General features: G+C 44.3%; 1 protein-coding gene across 1 annotated transcript; it reads right to left on the bottom strand.

The window, feature by feature from the left end:
- Positions 1 to 558: 558 nt before the first annotated feature.
- On the bottom strand, positions 559 to 17,108 carry LOC133968944 (mitogen-activated protein kinase kinase kinase 12-like). Its single transcript, XM_062405213.1, has 14 exons — positions 16,826 to 17,108; positions 14,239 to 14,775; positions 11,452 to 11,635; positions 11,118 to 11,309; positions 10,232 to 10,390; positions 8,338 to 8,496; positions 7,649 to 7,757; positions 4,924 to 5,033; positions 4,686 to 4,802; positions 4,200 to 4,337; positions 2,858 to 3,569; positions 2,486 to 2,553; positions 1,839 to 2,133; positions 559 to 880 (listed from the first exon to the last, which is right to left on the bottom strand). The coding sequence occupies exons 2-14, from the start codon at positions 14,732 to 14,734 to the stop codon at positions 794 to 796; spliced, it is 2,826 nt and encodes a 941-aa protein (XP_062261197.1). The 5' UTR covers positions 14,735 to 14,775; positions 16,826 to 17,108; the 3' UTR covers positions 559 to 793.
- Positions 17,109 to 19,589: the final 2,481 nt, after the last annotated feature.

Below are 19,589 nucleotides of genomic sequence, written 5' to 3'. Positions count from 1 at the left end.
AAAAGAGTATAGCTCCTAATTAGAAACATCAGCACCTTTAAATTATACAATCTCACGTTTAAAAAATTTGTTCATTGTACAGAGTCACATATTTACATCCATATTAAACCGCAAGAGTAGAAAATGGCAACATAATCCGACTTACAAATACAAAATAAATAAGAAAATAAATGTAAACAACACATGGAAAAAATGTAAACTTCTCCTTTGAAAACAACACAAACTAAATGGATTCACTGTAAATGAAGAATAAATTAGTCAGTGCATATAACGTTATGAGAGGATGTGACACGATGATCACGGAACATTTCATAAATGAAGTGCAAGTTGCAACATCAGTGGACGTCGAGTAACGGTAGAATATAACAGAAGAAGCCCTGGTAGGGTTTCATAAACGTGTGGTGATATGACGCCTGGTCTCATAACGGAGACAGAAATACAAATTAACGTGGAAGATGAGAAGGGACGCCGGGTGGTTGTGGCTGATGTCGACAACCTCTTTTGACTGAGGAGGACAGAGCTGCCCCGATTCACTTTCACGTCCCTGCGGTGCATTCATCTCAAACAGAAGAGTGTGTTTCAGCTTCCAGTGTCTCAGAGGGTTTTGATCTCACCCACACATTCTTCCAGTGGATTTGTTCGGAGTCGCGGCTCGTGGACGAATCCTCACCTCCCGACTCTCTGCGGCGTCCCTGATCCCGACTCAAGCGTTCTCGGAGGGAGGGCGATCGAGGCCTTCAGAGGTCCGACCTGCCTGAGTCTGATGAGCGGGCGGAGGCGTTGGGTCCTTTTCTCACCAGTTGGCTGGAGGCTGGCTGGGCTCGGCGCTGCCTGAGTGGTCCAGCTCTGCACTGTCACAGTCGGAGTCGTCGTACAGACCCTGGTCGTGAATAGTTTGAGTTAGAACTGCAACAGGTTCTTTTCTCTACTCTTCTCATCTCATCATATACCAACCCACTGTCCATCCCTTTACTGGCTATACTAGCCCCATGCACAGACTTTTACCTTTTACCACTTACATATATTTATTTTTATATATACATTTGTTGTTTTTATATTTATATATATATATATCTTTTTGTACTATCCACTCCAGCAGCACAAGAACACTTTCATACTAGAAACTGACACAATCACATCATGGCATTCTGTACCATAGGGTCAGACCCATTCATGTACCTGTATCTGCAATGTTCTACCTATGTATATGTGTTTATGTATGTATGTCGGTTAAGTGTATAAGTGTATAAGCTACTGGATGACCTAAATTTCCCACAGGATTAATAAGGTATCTATCTATCTATCTATCCATCTATCCATCTATCCATCTATCTATCTATCTATCTATCTATCTATCCATCTATCCATCTATCTATCTATCTATCTATCTATCTATCTATCTATCAACATGGATCCACAATATCAGATTATTGAAGGTTGAAGTATCCGTCTGTGCTTAAGTAGCCATCAGCAGTCTGTTAGCTGAATCTGCATGCATTTACTCTTACCTCAACCAAAGAGGGTATTCACGTTAGATTTTAGGAGGATTGAGCAAAAATTACTGAAACGATTTTATCTTGAAACTCGGTGGAAGGAAGCGGTTTTCCCAAACCGCTTCCAAGAAAGAATCCATTAACTTTTGGCACAGATCCCGACAAAAGGGTGGATCCAGGAGTATTGATTTCCCAGGGAATAATTTCGGGATCTTATTGAAACAAATCTAGTATATTTATGGGACTGAGGTGATATCTATGTGTGTAATGTGAGTCAAGCTCTAGTGCTCTAGTGGGTGCCATTCTAGTACTGTATATTTGGATAGTAAATGTCACTTCACCTACCTCATAGTTATGGTCGTTGGAGGCGAGCTGGGTCTTGACTTGTCGCAGTATGGCTTCCTTCTCAGACAGCCCGTCGGAGCCCAGCTGGTCAGACGGGTCAGCGGGAATCTCTGAGCCCTGGGACAGCAGGTCATCGCTCTTGTCGTCCAGACGCTCGTCGGTATTGGTGCTGACCACGTCCGGCGTACCGCTGTGGGAGTGGTCACTGGTGTTTCCCTCCTCGCCGTCCGACACCGACAAGTTCTCCGAGCTAAACGTGGACAGGGACTGGCACTTGGTCATGCTCACGGGACGCCTGAGGGGGGGGGAACAGGAGAGAGGCGGCACATTCATGAAACATTCCTACATAGTAAGTGGATTAACAAGTTCTTCACAATAAAGGGACAAAGAGCCACAAGCATATTAAAACCCAGTATTCTGCAGTTAAGTGAATGTGAAGTTGGAAGAAGCTAAACTGGGAATTATTGTAACAGAGGTCACCAAACATTCTTTAACTCTATAAAAGTAGACGTTTTACAACATTCACTGATTTCTCCAGGAATAGTTTGTTTGTTCAATTTGCTGCAGATGTAAAATAAAAATCAGGAACTAGTGAATTTAATGAGGTTTCATGTGGGGACTGTCATTCTGGTTCTATTAAATCTTACCGTCTTCTCGGCAGCTCCACCTCACTGTCCACTTCTCCTTCTTCTTCCTCTGACGACACGCCACGTCTCTGTGGAGATAATTTACAGTCAGTTAGAAATCCAGCGTTTACCTGCTTCACACCAACACGACCCCAATGGCATTCTGGGGCCTGTAATAAAACAAATGCAGCCTTTGCACGCTTTGAGAATAATTAATCTATCCTTCATTAATAAATCTTTTTAAAATGCTCGACACTGCACGTTTCTTAACTGGCAACAAATCAAATTGTTTCTAAAAGCTTCTCCGTGCTTAATTTGCTCCTTTTTATGGACACAAGTCAAAATGATTTTGTGAACATGTGTTGCAGAAATCCTTCTGCCGCTGAGTCTCACCTGACTGCGTGTCACGGCTGCCCTGTAGAGCAGCGCTGCAGGCGTGAGCCGCTGACTCCTGGGCGAGCGCGTGATCACCGTTCCCTCCTCCTTCTCCTCGCTGTCGTGGGGAACGCGGGCGCACCCGAGTACAGACGTCCTCCCCGCGGCGGCTCCCCGGCCGCACGGCGAGTCGGGGCTGCTGGAGAACGGAATAGAAGCTGCATCTTCGCTGGGCGTGTCACTTCGCGGAGGTGTTCCCGCCTGGTCGTCGGGCCCTCCGCCTACATTCGTCCCCTCCTCTGCCCCATCAGTCCTTCTGCTCTCCCCCAGACCGGCTGAGGCGCTCTGGCTGCCCACTCTGTCCAGCCCGGGCCTCACCTGCCCCTTCCTCCGGCCCTCGGCCTCCAGGGTGGTGGAGATGAGGTCGGGGCTTGAGGAGGACATCTTCTTGAGCAGCAGGTCATGCTGCAGGCCCCTGAGGGCCGCACTGGGGTCTAGATGGTGCTTGCTGCTGGGAACGGATGACGTGACATTGACCATTGCCAAAGACGAAGAGAGGGTGGCTTTCAGCTGGGCCAAATCCCCACTGCTGCCTTTTCCAGCCTTCCTGTAGCGGGGCTTTCCTCTGCGTGAGCGGCCAGGGGAGGTAGAGCCTTTGCTGGGTATCGTGACCTGGGTCATGGAGGAGTCCAGTTTTGGGAGGATGACCTCTGACTTTAGCAAGTCCGGCCTGGAAAAGACAGGGACAGAATTAATTCCAAATATCTATTTGATGTCTATCATCTAAATCCAGAAGATCTCTGTTTGTATACGGCTTGCATATCTCCAGAACTGTCCATCTTATCGGCTTCACACCTAGCATGGGCACTGTTAAGGGCCCACGGAAGTGCAGTGTCGAATTAGGTATAATCTGACATGTGATAACATGTGATTAAACAGGCAGCGCTCTGTAGCAGAGGAGGCTGGGAATCATTGAGGGATATCGATCACGACAACAGCAACAGGAACTGATTCCCCCGTTGAGGCTCTGTGCACTGAAAAAAGATTTACTTCACTTTGAATGAACAGGTGAGCAGCTCTTTGTGCAGCAGCTGCAGCTCCAGGGTTCAGTGGGATTGATTCCTGCACTCTGCCTTTATTTACCACGTCTCAATTACTGCAGGTCACATTTACAGTTTTGGAAAGAAAGCTGCATCACCACAGGCGAAGCAAACTATCCATGCCATACAGGCGTCTCTAGAACAATCACTGCACTGGTAGATTCAATTATTCAATACTTGTGTGACTTATTTTCTGTTACATTTCCCCCTGTGTCACTTTGCGTTGCCTTGTGTCGGTGCACGAGCCCCGGTTCTCTCACCTCTTGCTGTATGAGGGCAGTTTCTGAGGTACGTTGCGTCTCTTCAGCAGTTTCTCCATGGAGTTGGAGGAGGCTGACTGTCTGGAGCTGGGGTGCTTGAAGCAGCCTGGGTACTTCTTATCCAGTGAATGCTCCCTCCTGACGTGTAAACACAAAGCCGATATTCATTTAATGGACGTCGTTGGATACTCAGCACGGCAAAGGAGGGCACTTTGTTACATGTACTGGCCCTGTGTGACCGGATGTAATGGCCCTTTGCCTCACAGATGAACTTATGTGTTTTCATAACAAATACGCTGCTTAACCAAAGTTCACAGATCAAAAGCTGTTAGTCCAAAGTATTTGAATAATTAAAAACCCTACTTTTCCTAATGTCAGGGCTGTAATGCTTAATTTTCTCGAGACTCTAGAACCATAAACTGCTCAAGGCCTCTGATAGATTTGACTATTACTTTGAAAATCCTTTAAATCCCAGTGTTTTCATACTTGAGCAGTTCTTTCTCTTTGATTTCCAGCTGCAGCATGATGGCATTAAGCTCCATGTAGAGATTGTTGGCTCTCTCCAGCTTCCTCTCGTAGTGCTCCCGGATGTCCAGTGCATGTCTGTGTGGAGCCAGGCAGAGAACAGAGGGACATAAGAACACAGACGCACACACTCAATAGCCGTATCGCCAGGATCTCCGTCCTCTTTGCGTGCCCCTTGTTCCCCCGTTTCTGGGCTCACCTCAGTTCTTCTCTGCGTCGTTTGATCAGCTCCTCGTCCAGCCGGTGGATACACGTCCCCTCGGATTTGAGCTGCTCAAAGTGGAGCCTCACCTCGTCTCTCCACTCCACCTGGTGAGACAAATAAAAAAACATGTCCATCAGACAAAGGTTGAATATTCCACTATGTTACAGTTGGTAATATAAAGAAACATACCACTACTACAATCTACTACCGATGCTTTCCTGGGATTAATTGTCCACTGTTTATGCCTCCTCTGTCCCTGCCAGTAAAACAGTACAATAACCAGAGCCAGCCAGAAAACAATAGACTGCACTTATGTGATGCAAAGGATCATCGTGGTGGGTGCTTCTCTGTGCAGCTGAGGAGAGTGTGCCAACGGGTCGAGCCGGTTTCGGACAAAAATGTTAAAATAATATCCGGGTTTGGCTGAGCTGTCTTCTTGATTTCTTACACTGCAGGTCACAATAATCTGATAAACATCAGGCTCGGGTCAGATTAGAAAATAAAAACAGAATGCTTTGGTTCGGGCTGGGCTTGGTTAGTTTTATCTCAGGGCTCTGATGGGTCTGGACAGGAAATTGCGGCCCTAGCTGGAAATGTAGGATCAATACAGGACTTTCATCCGTTCCTGTATCTTTTAATAAGGAGGATATATGCACATATGCCATATTGTAGATTTGTACCTTTATTTGATATATCATAATAAGTTTTGTATTTTTCTGTTTTCTTTTAGTCAATTTCTTTGTTATGTGCCAAACACTAAAGCAAATTCCTGCCAGGTTGAAAACCTACGTGGCAATAAATGTCACGATATGAACAACTAAAGATATTTTTCATTGAGATTAAATTTCCTTGCACGTCAGCGTATTAAAAAAAAAGCTCTCAATTTGCAGAATGAGGTTCGTGTGTATCCTTGGGACTAAAAGCCATTAAGCCGTCAGATAGTAATCAATACACAGGGAACAATACTAAACATGGACTGACATGACAAGAACACACGCACACACACACAAAAAATGCAGTGTGGGCATTTTCTTGTTCACGATGAGGCGCGACAGCTGTTATCTGATACCCGTCATATCGGGACAGAGGAAGCCAGATATATGAGTGTGTGCACGTACATGTGTGTGTGTGTGTGTGTGTGCACGAGGGAGGCTTTTCTTATTAAGCTAATGGACTCTGTGCACTCTCCTACGTCTCCAGTCCGTTTTTTCTCCCTCCCTCTCTCTCTCTCTTCCTCTCTCTTTGCTCTCTGCTCCCGACCATTAAAGCAATCAATACACTCTGGCAGAAAAGACTTCTTTCCAACGTCACAAGAAAAATCCATTATGGGGCAGAGAGGAGAGGAACCAGGGAGGACAGCGGGGGGGGGGGGGGGGGGGGAGGGGGACAGGGAGAAAGAAAGGATCAAGGATAAGTGGATGGAGAGAAAGAGGTTTGTGTTTTGCATCATGCACCAAAAAAAACGGGGGAAAAAACCTGAGGAGGAGGCGGCTGCAGCTGAGACCAAACAAAATCCCATTTATTTTGTGTGTTTGTGTGCCATTTGTGTCTCATGGTTGGGCATGCGTTAGACATATCTGTGGTTTTATCTACCACTCAATTATACTTTTCTCAGTCTCTCGTCCTTCATCTGTTTATTTTTTGCACTTGTCTTCCACATTTGCCATGGGGCCCCATCCCCCACCCAATCACAGAGAGACACGCCCTCCCACCCCGCCGCTCAGTCCTTCTCATTTTTCGATGTGATGGAGGTTTGAGAAAGGTCCTTGCTTCGACCACAAATCAGCACTCGTGTGTGACGCGGAACAAAGAGCAAGGAGCCAACAATAATTTGTTGTGATCGAAATGACAGGTATTATTATTATTGGGCCCCCGAGAGGCCTGGGGCCCCCCCGAGCAAGCTGCGCGCTCTGCACAGCCTGAAACCACCGCGGCGGACTGGTAACAAATGGCAGCGTCTTGACAACAAAATGACTATTACAGATACTGGATGTTGTTGACAGGAGGTTGTCTAGTAGAGAAACACACAGAGGTCAGTTCTAACCTCGTCTGTTGTCCATTTATCTGTTTAAATGGCAGCGACTATGACGTTAGAGGTGATTGATCTCAATTTAATTGAAGTATATTGAGCATATACAATATTGAATATGTGCAGTGTTGTATATAAATCAAATCAAATTTTGGTAATATAAAAATATACTGGTAAATGAAAACAATTTTAAAAGGAAAAATATCATTAAACAATTTTCACAAATTTCACACACTCATAAATATCAATCCACTACATATGCTGGATTATTTTCATCAAGATCCATGGATTATTCAAAATTGTTGAGAAACACCCAATCTCACAATGTTGCAGAAAAATGAGACAAAGAGAAATCAGCAACCTGATCGGATCTGAACTTGGTAATTAAGATAATTTAGAAATAAAAAGACGTGTTCACATTTTTTTTATATTGACATGTACATTCATATGAAATGGTTATTTCCTGCTCTATTTGTTCTCGCATAAATACATTTGGACACACATTCTTAAAGTTTATGTGAAGCTAATATAAAACCAGACACCCCTTAAGTTAAATTGATGTTTAAAGTGATTTCAGTGCAACATTTTCACTTTGTGTTTCCTGCGCTCTTCTTTTCCTCACTGACACAAAGACAATCTCTCACAGTTGACTTGTTGAGGCGCAGACGTTGAGGGACGGATGGAGCTTACCTGAGTCTGGAAGTACGTTTCCTGTGGAGTACATAAAATATCTGCTGAGGCGATGTCCAGGTGTAGGAGGATCTGTCGGAAAGACGGCCTGTTTCTTGGTTTGCAGTTCCTGTGAATAGATTAAATCCTATTTTAACCAGAGACACTGAAATAATGTAATCTCTCATTTTCTTATCATTTATTTGATAGGGATAGTGCTCATTAAACTGAATTAGTTAAATGAATAGGCTCATTTTCATCTATAGCCACTAACCTGAAATACGACAAAATGACCCATCTTATCTGATTACAGTTATCCGTGGAGGATTCATGTGAATTAGAAAAAACGTCCAAACTAACTGTACAACAGGCCAAACATGATTGGCTGATAAAAACATGCGAATAACCCGTGATTATGATACTACACCAGATAATAAAACACAAACAGATAACCCACGATGAAAATTCTGAACCCGACAGAAAGAGGGAGAAAAAAACAACATACAAAGTGTTCCCTCTTTATGAAATTCTGATTCTGATTCTGATTCTGATTCTGATGAAATATCCCTTTCACCCTCTCACCCCTCATTCTATTAAATTATCTTACAGATGAGGCCTCAACTTTCTGTGTCCACCTCACTTTTCTTCCCTCCATCTCTCTCCTCTCCTCTGTCCCTCCCTTCTCTCCTCCTCCCTCCCATCCTCCTCACCAGCACTGACGCAGGAGCAGCTTGAAGCTCTCTGGACAGCTTTCAGGCACAGGCAGCTGCAGACTGTTGTTGCCCACCCCCCAGATGATGGCGGATGAGTCCACGTCCTTGTAGGGCACCTCTCCGGTCAGCATCTCCCACAGCACCACGCCGAACGACCTGCAGGGAGACGTGTGGCACATTGCACTTTCAGACACGCTGATAAAGATGTGAAGTGAACCGATGAGAGACAGCGGGGCCGGTAATGTTTGGTGGAAGAAAACTGTTTATCTATTTAAAGATATTTATCTTCGAAGATAAAAGTATTTGATGCTTACGCCTTGAGTAGTTTATTCAGTTTATAATCAGTATTATTGTAAGTTGCTCACTGGTATCAATATTCTGCAACTGTTGATTCTAGAGTTACACTCATAACAGCTCAAAGGATATATAAATACTAGTGATGTGCCAATTGAGTATATGTACGTATTTACAAATATCTGTTATCTGCTGTAACCTAGTGATAAATACATCCCAGCTCCAGGAAACCTTATTTTGATTCCCAAACTTTTCCAAAGTGCGGTGTCTCATTGATGAAACACTGAACTGTTTTGCAGGGGAGCGGGGGGGGGGGGGGGGGAGGTCCATCGGGACGGTAACTAAGGAAAGTCTGTTGTTGCTGACTCTCAGTGTTGCCATGGTGATCATGTGCCATATCCAAGGTGCCAGCAGCATCACATGAAGCTCGGGTGGTTCGTGTGATGTTGTGTTTAAAGGTTTATTTTTAGATGCTCTCCATTTCCTTGTTTATGATTTATCATAATATGAGTACAAAATAAGAATAAATATATTTTTAGTTTAGAACCAGATTGAGTACCTAGTGTTTTTCTATACAGTATGTTATCATTTTGAAATCTAATTAATTCAGTGTGTTATCTTAAAGTAAGAATACATCAATATGAAAATACTAAATAGTTGGATGGATGGATGGATGGATAGATTTTATTGAAAAGTCAGTAAATCTAACATTACTGACTTTTCGTAAGACTTTAAGATTTTGTAAATTAAATACTACATCACTAGTATTTATATATCCTTTGAGCTGTTATGAGTGTAACTCTAGAATCAACAGTTACAGAATATTGATACCAGTGAGCAACTTACAATAATACTGATTATAAACTGAATAAACTACTCAAGGCGTAAGCATCAAATACTTTTATCTTTGAAGATAAATATCTTTAAATAGATAAACAGTTTACTGTTTATCTAGTCAGTAAATCTAACATTACTGACTTTTCGTAAGACTTTAAGATTTTGTAAATTATATACATTTGTCACCTGAATGTGCTCATGTTAAACTCCATCTCCACTTTGCTCCAGCACAGCCGACTACAAATTGATTCGCACAATTTTAAACAAAACTGCGCAGTATACACCCATGCGTAGCTTGCTTTCTACATCAAAAGCTTTTTAATCCCATTTTCACTTCCCTGCTAATGCACTGCTGGCCCTGGGCCAAACCATCCGCAGGGCCGGACGGTTATTCCAGCCTCTCCTGAGCACTGCAGCATCTGGCAAATCAATTATTAAATTAGCCGGCGTTCCTTTCAGGACGGAGAGCGAGAGTGATGGAGGGATGCAGGATGGGGAGAGGGAGCGAGCGAGAATGTGCTGGGGGAGATCAGGGCCTCACCCAGGGCAACCCATCAGATATGGCAGAGACCCTACAGAATTTCATGTAATGAGATATTGTACATAATACTGAAAAGATTTTCTGGAAACATGATCCTGTGCTCTACACTGCCGCCGACTGTACCTAATGAGATTCTGTGTGGATTCAGCCACAGATAAGACAAATCACGGGAGCTGACCAATCCGACCAGGGCAGTCATAAAGGAAGCAGGACACCTACCAAATGTCCACCTTCTCCGAGACAGGCTCGTTGCGGATGACCTCGGGAGCCATCCAGGCCACCGTCCCAGCGAAGGACATCTTGGTGCTCTTGTCGCTGAGCTCTTTGGACGTGCCGAAGTCCGAGATCTTCACTGAGTCGTCGTAGGTGATCAGCATGCTGGAGAAACATTGGAGGACGTTCATCAAGTTTCAGTTTATCTGATTGACCTCATACATGTCTAAAAATGAAGGGTTAGGGTTAGGGTTAGGGTTAGCTGAATTCAGAAATTGAATAACCATCCCTCCATTGTTAATAAACACCTCAGTAGTGTAGCAGTTAGGGGTTTATGGGGGGATAGAAATGTGCACATTAATCATAGCATCTAAATTTGACCAATCAGTGAATCAATCTTAATCCGATCCACGGATGGTCGTCAGATAAATCTTAGAGGGATGTGGCGTTGGCCAGGGAAGATCCCATTAACTTATGATTCAGATCCGGTTACAGGGATCCAGGATCTCAGTGTTTCCTTTTTGTTTAAGATATTTTCTGGGCATTTCTGCCTTTGCGTGATATGACGTGCAGCAAAGGTCCATGTGGGAACCAAACTATGTGTGTAGGACTCAAGCATCAGTACATGTGTCACCCACCAAACCAGTTGAGCTGTGAATCACCACTTTAACATCGTTATCAATTTCTAAGGAAATAATGTTCTTCCAACATGTTTCTGGTGCTGACATCAATGAGTTTAGTCAAGTCGGTGGAGATGATCAAAAACTGTATCTTTTTTCTTTTTTTTTTCTATCATAAGAGCTGCACAGACTATTAAGAGGATTGTTTTGGTCGAGGTGAATTTATGCATCCCACTGGTTCCTTCTATCCCCATCAGGTCTTCAGAACTTACTTTGGTGACTTGAGGTCTCTGTGGATGATCTTGTGGAGGTGGAGGTAGTTCATGCCCCCGGCGATCCCCATGGCCCAGTCCATGAGCAGGGAGGGAGTGATCTTCCTGCCTGCTCTCAGCACCTCGTACAGCTGTCCCTGAGCACAGTACTCCATGAGGATGCAGTAACATGGAGCCTGGGTACAAATACCTCTGAGAGTGGAGGCAAATGTGTACAGTAGGTTAGGATTAAAAAGCCTTCAGAGATTTGACGCTATAACGTGAAGAAATGGTTACAGCCACTCACAGTAGCTTTATAAAGCTTCTTAGGTAGACAGCTATTCTTTCTACTAACCTGAAGGTGATGATGTTGGGGTGTTTGAGCTTACGCAGGTGCTTGATGTCAGTCTCCTTGATGTTTCTCACTTTCTTGACAGCCACTTCCTGTCCGTACAGTTTGCCCAGGAAGACGGCGCCCTGAGCTCCGCTGCCGACCCACTGCAGGTCGGATATCTCCTCGAATGGGACCTCCCACGCCTCTGGGATGGGGGAAGGAGATACAGACAAAGTGGTGGGTGAGGTTATCGGCGTAGTAACATATTGATTCACGTTATCGAACAAAGGGAGGATTGTGTAAACTGATCACATGTCAATTTTGCCAATTAAAAAAATCAATCAAAATCATCATCTTAAGAGCAGGAGATGATTATTACTGCTATTAGGCTGAACATCTTTAGTTAGCAACAGAAATGCGTCTTCAGATGTTACTTTATTCACTTTAAACATTTCGACATTTACACATACACCATACAACTAGTGTGTACCAGCTTTCATTGTCTCCAGAGGATTTATCCTATAATGGTCCTTCGACATCTCTAGCAGCATCATGAGGATGACATCTCTGGTGGAGAGTTGAATGTCTTGACAGCTATAAAATATATTCAAGGTCCCAAGAAAAAAATAAACCTGAAGGTCAAATTTTTTATTTGACAAATACTTTGGTTTACGGACGTTCGACCGCAGCTGTACTTTGTGTTTACAGCTAATTTGCAAAAGAAAGGATGATCACTTGATAACTTAACATTATGACTGAACACTAGCATGGTAGTGTTGTTATTGTGAGGATGTTTACCTTGCTAGTTTTGGTTATAGATTCTTGGTCTTGGTTCAGATTTTCAATTTCCAAAATTGATGTTGTAATAATTTCTTCTATATCACCTCTGCCAAGAAGGGTATGTTTCTGATCATTTCATTTGGTTTGGTTGTATGTTAACTGAATAAGAGAGACATACATTTCTTCTCATACTTTCTGCTGAAATGAAAAAGAAAGACTTCATAACTAAACATCAGATATAAAGCACCATCACATAAAAGCTGTCATATCTTTACATCATGTGACAATAAGACCTGTTGTAAGCCTCGAAATCTGAGCCGGAGTGGAAATCTTGTTCTGTCGTTGAACCTCACCTTAACCTAAGACTCAGGGTTTGCAGGCGGACAGACAGGGAGCTCTAATCTCCTGTGGGTAAGCCTCCTCAGCCTCCTAAATCCTGCTTAGTGCCATTGTGGTGCTGAGGCAAAACAGGGGTCCAACGCACAGGAGGGGGTTGGAGGAGGGAGGGGACTTAAGGGCCTAATGTGGAAGTACGGTGAATAGAGAGGTGGAGGGGAGGTGATGGTGGTGGCCGGTGTGTGTGTGTGTGTGTGTGTGTGTGTGTGTGTGTGTGTGTGTGTGTGTGTGTGTGTGTGTGAGAGAGAGATGAGATGGGAGGCGGATTCCCCACGGGTTGGGGGGGTCCATGTGGCCAAAGACAGACTGTTAATACAGGGAATATTTACAGCCTGCTCTGCTGCTGTTCTAAACCAGGAGGAAGACGACTCAGACTCATTTATCACATTAATAAGAATGATATGAATGATTAATGGCCATCAGTAATTGATGGCTCTGCATCTAATGAGTCCTTCAAATCTCCTACAGTAAAGACCAGATCTGTTAACACCAGAATTTACTTCTTATCCGCTTTGTTTGATTGGAAAAATTGAAGGGAATTTACCATATCACCCCCCCCAAACCCCCCAGAATTAATAAATACGAGACCCTTTCCTTGCTTTTAACTGTGCTACTACATTGTTCCTTCCAATCAACGCTTAATAATAGGGCATTGTCACATGTTAGGCAGCCAGTCAGCTGATATACCCCTATTTATTTCACTTTCATAATATCCGTTTTTGGCTCTCCTTAGCGCGTGCGACTCCCTGTGATGCTGCACAGAGGAGGGGAGCAGAAAGGTGCAGATGGGCTGGGAGTGATAAGAGCGAAGGATGAAAAGGAGAGGAAAGGAGACAATGAGATGTGGAAGGAGGAGGGGAGCGGAGGGGAGATGTGGATGTCAAACGGGGCGATAAAATATCAGAAAGCTGTAAAGACGAGGAGAGAAATAAAACTGCCACCTTCATTCGTCTGACGCGGAATTTATTTTATCAAGTTTGTGTTTTGGCCTCTTATATGACTTAACTTGTTAATATAAAGTGTTTCTATTTGAGGAGATGTGGATGTATGTGTGTGTGTGTGTGTTCATCCTTGGGCACATGCTCACGTGTGTGTGAGTGTGTGTCAGGTTTTTGCGTTAATAGAGATGAGAGGCGCAGGGTCAGAGCGTGGCCATGCATAATTCATGAGGCAGATTTGGCAGAGGAGTCCCGGGGGAGCTCTGCACTATTGTAGTGGCAGCAGACATAAACAACACAGCGTCACGGGGAGCTAGTTTCATCGGGGGGGTGGTAGTCGTGGGAGGGAGCTGGCGTCGGCACAGGCAGGAGAAAAAATGAGGGGAGGGGGCCATCAGGGGAAAATAAGCCCTTTGCAGCTTTGATGGAGTCTCTCTCTCGCCGGCTGCAGCTCGTTCGTGTCAAAGAAAGTGTTTGTTTACAACGTGGCCTTTGTGGGAGTCATTTTTCTCCCAACTAGTTAATGTAATTAAACTGCAGGATAAGAGCATTTCATTAGCATATCAAAGCCTCGGACTGGATTTAAACGAGAGCTAGTGGCTGCTTTTATTGGAACATTAGACACAACCACTGATCCCAGTGTGAATTCAGTGTTTGTATTGTGTGCTGAAATAAATTTGAGTGCCGTACTTACCATCCAGGTTGTGTTTGTGCTCTGTTGAGTACGCTTTGCCGATCATAGTCCAGACAGGACGCAGACATCCAAACAACCCCTCCAGAAACCCTCCGCTTCCTCCGCTGGGTTGGCACTGGAGCCTGGCGGCGTCCGCCTGGCACCTGAGGGCGCCGCCATCCGCCTCCTGCCCCTCGCCCTCTGTCCTCCCTGGACACCCATCGTGCTCATGGAGCTTCAGGACACTGTTGGCAAAGTGCTCTTGTTGCTCATCGCCCGGTGTCTGGTTGTGCCCGCCAGCAGTCTGACCCTCTCCTCCACCGCCCACAGGCTCCACCTCGCACCCGGTGTTAATGGAGAGGACGTTGCGCAGGACGCACTGAGTCGGGGTCAATTCCATTTCCGGGGTGCATGGTGTTTCCGCACTGAACCGCCGGAAGGACGGAGGATCAGAGAGGGGAGAGTTGAAGCCAGAGAGGGAAGGAGAGGGGGCACGAGATTCTAGAACGAGCGCCATGACGGGACTATGGTCCTCCGAAGAACAAGAGAACTGGAGGCCTTGTCGAGACAAAACAGAAAGAGAGGGAGAGAATAAAAAAGAGGATGGAAATCATTATAAATCACAGCAGAGTCATGAAGGTCGATTAAGCTGAATTGTGGGCCTGTAGATTGATGTCATCTCTGGAAGATGATTATTTAGGCCTCCTAGAAATAGAAGCTTTAGCTAAAACTTACTGAGAAATGGCAGATACACTCACTGGAGGGATTGTTCTGTACCATTAACATCAAATGCACATTCAGACTTTGTAGCTCCTCTGATTGAGGGTATTTTTTTTGTTTCGCTGTATCAGTCAAATTGCTGTGTAGTGTTCTGGGACTTGACCGTGGTCTGTAGTGAAGGGAAGCATTTCAGTGAGTATGAAGCTCTGTGGAAAAGATAACTCCAAGCATAACATGCCAAACGTCACGGAACAAAGATCAAATAAAAACATTTTCAGCATTTCTAACTATTCTAAAGTATTAAGGTATATCTTCCTTCACCACAGGCATAGTGAGTAAAGTGGTTATATCCTGTATGTGTTTATCATGTGTGAGCTGACAACCAAAGAATCATGATATATCTGATATTAAATCAATAATAGAACATGAGACATGATTCAGAATGTGGATAAAGGACAAAAGAGACGGTTCCGGCCTGGACCATAAATCTTAGAATGCTTCGCTTCCCTTACTGCCTCCGATGAAGCGCACGGTAAATGAAATGAGACCCTGCTCCTGAGCTAACCATATATAAGTGTCACAGCATACAAGTACATTCATGTAATAATTCTACATCTCATACTAGGACTATAATTGTATCGCTGTGTTAAATGACAAGTCCCTGCTGCAGAACGGGGCCACATCTGGTGATTAACATTCCACATTGGAGCAATATCCCTGCTGCATTAAAATGGATGAGCTCAGATGATGGATGCATCATGTTGAGAGACGACTGCGAGGCTCTTTACGGCTCGCCGTTTCTCCAAGGACGACAGCGTCTCCACGCTGAGCGGAGAATGAAGCCGACGTTTCCTTTCAGAGCGTTTTGACGAACCGCTCGTCCTCTGACGAGCAGGACGAAGACCTGGCATGTTTCTAACCTGCTCGGTGAAATAATGACACAAATCCAATCCACAGTATAGCTGCAGAGCAAGAAACCCAAATCCCAAACATGGGGCTCCTCAGTTTCCTGATCATCTGGTGATTGTGAGGGTTTTACTTCATCTCTTGTTGATGTCCTACTCAGTTTGGAGGTCAATATGAATTAGATTACTCATCCTAAATGCATCTGCATGCTATTACAGACTATTCTATTGACTTTCCTTCAGTGACAATACCTCTGATTACAGTCACTCTGCTGGCATCTGATGGATGGGCTATTAGCCGACGATGCCATGATACCACTATACTTGTGGTTTGATATTCTTCCTTATGTTCGGTCCCATGAGATATTATATGATGGTTTTTGCCACTATACAAATACAATGAAAGTGAATTAAACCTCATGCTGTGATACATCTGTACATCTATAGATGCAGAGAACTGCACGACCATCTGCAATGAATGTACAGGATGAGAACAAATCCTCCAGGAAAGACACAGCCAGGATGATTCATTAGCACAGCCACAACCCTAAACCCAGTGAAAAGGGATAAAATCCTCCTCCTGGTTTCCTGCACCGACAGAAACCCAACCACTGAGACACATCTGGTGTCTGCAATCTGGAATAATCACACATCATCCACGTCCCACTGATCCTGTCTCCTACAATGGTGCTGCTCTCACTCCATCTATTCGGGAGGTATCAGCTGCAGGAGCTGCAGGAGCAGGCTCCGCTCCGTTGCAGGCCAGTGCATTGTGGATGTAGTAGCTTGTGCTTATGCGCATCGTCGCGTCTCCCCCGGACCTCCCGCGGTTAAAGAGCATCAGTGGCGCAAAAACACACCATTGCGGCATGTTATTTCATTCTACGCTTAAAAATAAAAAATGAAGAGGACGCAGCGTAATTCTAGCCGCTGCCATGTCTCATGTCTCTACCTGCGTATCACGCCAATGAAACGGTTCCTACCTTCAATGCAGGTCCATCGCTGGTGAATGTAAAAAGCTTATTCCACTTTGGTTTATTCTAACAACAGCCACCTAATGACAATTCCTTTTCTGGTTTTGTCGGTAAAATCAGCATCCACACCATCCTCTTCCTCCTTCATCCAGCCGTGGAGCACCGTGTTGAAGTCTTCTCTCCCGCGGACTGTAAACACGCACACAGCTCCCTTGGTTTTTTTCTTCTCTTTCCTATAACACCTCCTCCTTTTCCATTCTCCTCTGAGGATGCAATGTGCGCACACTCAGGAGTTTATACGGCCACCTCACCTATAGTAAACACCCCAGCGGAGAGAGAAGAAGCAGAGAGAGAGAGAGCGAGGGAGAGATGGGAGGACGAGAGGATGGAGGAGAGGATGGGAGGGGGTGGCCAAGTGCCGGCGTCCAACCAATCGGAGGAGAGATGTGCCGTGACGCGCGCAGACACGGGGCAGCCGCAGGTAAACGTGTTTGTGTGACAGTGAGGCTACACTGAGAGAGAGAGGAGGGTGAGGATGAAGGGATGAAGGGATGAAGGGGTGAGGGGCTGAGGTTGGTCAGCCGTGAGTGAGCTGATCAAAATGATGTCATCCACAAAGCACGAAGCCACTTGACTGGACAGCGCCACGAAAATCCCCTCAAACCCTATTAAGGCCCTATGGAGTGTGATTGGTGCATAATCTGTGAGCGGCACAGTCTGCCACAGAGAGGGAAGGACACTTTTCTATTATCATCTTCATCTTCATCTTCTCCAATCTATGCTGACCCACTTCTCTGAGACAGGAGAGAGATTAGGACTCATTGGCACATGCGAGCAGCTAAATGGGACTTTTCCTAAGGCGTGATTTGTTTCCCTCAGCGACTGTCATTAACCTGAATGAATCTAAACTTTAACTCGTGTCTCGTGATGTGTGGGAAGTTTTGTTTTTTCGGAATAATCTAGAATATTCCTGAATAGAGTGGATAACTCCACCAAAGCCTGACAGCCCCCGAACGTTTAATCAAGTTGCACCAAAATTCAGACACTTATAGGTTTCAGTTCCCTTAATACTACAGGGGTAAAAATCATTACCTCCTCGGTGGAGGTAACAATACAGTAAATATTTACATTAATGTTTATGTTAGGCTCTAAAAACGGTAAGTATTCTTAATTCGAGTTCTATACATATGGGCGTGTTTTATTTGTATTTATTTTGTTATTTCTGATAAAACTTAAACTGTGACAAGTCAAGTCTCAACTTCATTACAACTACACATAGTGGAGTAGTGTGAGGAATCATTGCCAATACTTTTTTAAGTATATGAATCTGCTGATATATAAAAAAACATATAGCCCCCCAAAACTCCATATTGTCGAGCTCTGACTACAACCTAGTCTTTAAAACCCCCTTTATTATTCAGGGACTAGTACTAAGACTGATTATACACACAATGAGTCAATAACGTTGTTATCACTACACCACAGTCATATATGGCAGATTCACACAGGAAGCCCCCCCCCCCCCCCAAATCAATCACATTCGCATTTCCAGATCAATGTGTCAGTTCAGAAACCACTGATAGAACATCTGCTGCACGACACGGGGGAGGTCAGAAAGAATGTTAAATAAATATTCAATAATTTCTTTCTTTACAAGCTTTTAAGACTAAATTGAAAAACCATTCCTATCATATTGAACATTTCTGGTTCTTTTTTTGGCATTTCAAGAGAAAATGGACACTCAAATCATGCCCATTAGCCAATGGACGACACAAAAGAAACAGGCTGCCCCGAATCACCCGGCTCACATATTCAAGTCAGGGCAATCCTGCAGGATGGTGACGGATGGAGAGTTTGGCTCTGCAGGCCCACTGGGAGGTCATCAAATCACTGCAAACATGAGAGAATCTCCCGAGAGCCAAAACATTTGGCTGACAACACAGGAAGATGTGCGTTTTGTGGAACAGCTGGCGATCCCGCGTCTGAGCCGTGTATTTACAGAGAATCGAGATGGTTGTAGCGACATGACCCTTTATGAGTGCTAAATCCAAATCCAGCCCTTAACTCCCAGATTAAGCTCATGTTTAAGCCTGTAACGATGACCTCATCGCGCCGCTTGTAGACAGCAGGGGAAACCCCAACTATGGTGCATGGACAAACTGAGAGACCTGCAAGCACGCAAGCACTCACAGCTCCCCCCCCCTTCTTTTCTGTCTTTGCTTTGCTTTATGAAATCCTGTTGAAAACAGATCTGAGTTAGATACCTCAGGTGAAATCACCAGAAAAATAGATTGCTTCTGTTTTGATGTTTTCATTTTGAGTCATCCTCACGCCATCTGCTTCCACATGAATCCGTGCCAAGAATATACAAAAGATATTTCCCTTTTTAATCAAGTGTTTGGTGGTCCATGGAGTAACACAGGAAAAAGGCTCAACCATAGCAATTATCATGGATTAAGGTCTCATTCGCTGCATTGGTTAATATTTAATTGAATTATGCATTTAATTCCTACGTTTATTTTTGACATTATCAAATTCTTGAGCCAAAATATGATTCATTAAAATTTCATGTAGGTTTTAGCATAGAATTCAAAAATAATGTGGGAAATGAAACCAGCAGCTTTTCTCATCCTGACTATTTTACACGACTCCTCTCCCTGTACTCTGTCTTTAGGCAGTTTGAATGGAGCCACACGTCCTCTGTTCTATTTCCATCTTTTTTCTTAAAAAACTTTCTCCATGATTTATTTATCGGTGCTCGTAGCTGCAGCTC

The sequence above is a fragment of the Platichthys flesus genome, chromosome 2 (assembly GCF_949316205.1).
Source record: "Platichthys flesus chromosome 2, fPlaFle2.1, whole genome shotgun sequence".
NCBI lineage: Eukaryota > Metazoa > Chordata > Actinopteri > Pleuronectiformes > Pleuronectidae > Platichthys > Platichthys flesus.
Note: the sequence above shows the minus strand (reverse complement) of the source record. Positions and strands in the feature narration are given on the sequence as shown.

Excerpts from the sequence above, each read along its gene's own strand:
- LOC133968944 (XM_062405213.1), bottom strand. The coding sequence starts at position 14,734 with ATGGCGCTCGTTCTAGAATCTCGTGCCCCCTCTCCTTCCCTCTCTGGC. Across the intron at positions 11,310-11,451 it reads CCCAACATCATCACCTTCAG|AGGTATTTGTACCCAGGCTC; the intron begins GTTAGTAGAAAG and ends CTCCACTCTCAG. Across the intron at positions 2,134-2,485 it reads GTGGAGCTGCCGAGAAGACG|GCGTCCCGTGAGCATGACCA; the intron begins GTAAGATTTAAT and ends CCCCCCCCTCAG.